The sequence below is a fragment of the Sinocyclocheilus grahami genome, unplaced genomic scaffold (genome assembly GCF_001515645.1).
Source record: "Sinocyclocheilus grahami isolate Dianchi unplaced genomic scaffold, SAMN03320097.WGS_v1.1 scaffold3181.1, whole genome shotgun sequence".
NCBI lineage: Eukaryota > Metazoa > Chordata > Actinopteri > Cypriniformes > Cyprinidae > Sinocyclocheilus > Sinocyclocheilus grahami.
Window position 1 is genome coordinate 13287 of NW_015508341.1, and position 529 is coordinate 13815.

At 35.0% G+C, this 529-nt stretch overlaps 1 protein-coding gene across 1 annotated transcript in view; it reads left to right on the forward strand.

Annotated features, from left to right (window-relative positions):
• The first annotated feature begins 193 nt into the window (after window positions 1-193).
• Window positions 194-529, forward strand: part of LOC107576076 (phytanoyl-CoA hydroxylase-interacting protein-like) — a 10625-nt gene continuing 10289 nt past the window's right edge. Inside the window, exon 1 of the mRNA XM_016262342.1 lies at window positions 194-198. Within this exon, the coding sequence (XP_016117828.1) occupies window positions 194-198 (5 nt within the window). The remainder of the gene's footprint in view (window positions 199-529) is intronic.

The window sequence follows — 529 nt, forward strand, 5'->3', positions numbered from 1 at the left end:
AACCTGTACACACACACACAAACTCAAAAGTAAGATATCTGGTTGTAATGAGATATTGCAGTAATCAGACTTTGGTAAAACAACTTTTAATTGCCATAAAAAAAATTTAACAATGCAAAAAAACGTTTTGGTTCTTAATCATGTTTTATTTTATATGTGCAAAATAAAATTGTTCATATTTTTTTCTTTCATTATGGGGTAAATTGTGACCTAAACATGTTTGCATAAGATTTTCTTGCCGTTTTTGAGGCTTATTTTATAACAGAAAGCATGTAGCATCTTGACTGAGCAGTAGAGCAAAACTCAAAAATGTTCAAAGGTTTTTCTAAAATAGTAAGCAAGTGTGTGTGTGTGTGTGTGTGCGTGTTTTGCAGCTTTGATGCAAGTCCTGTGAGGATGTTTATCATGGCCTACATTCCCTTTGAATGAAAGGCAGTCTGGGGAGTTGATGTGTTTCCATGACATTATGGCAGTTACTGCCTTTCCACTGCTGTAATACCTCGTCCGGAGAATGAGAGCGGATATTTGA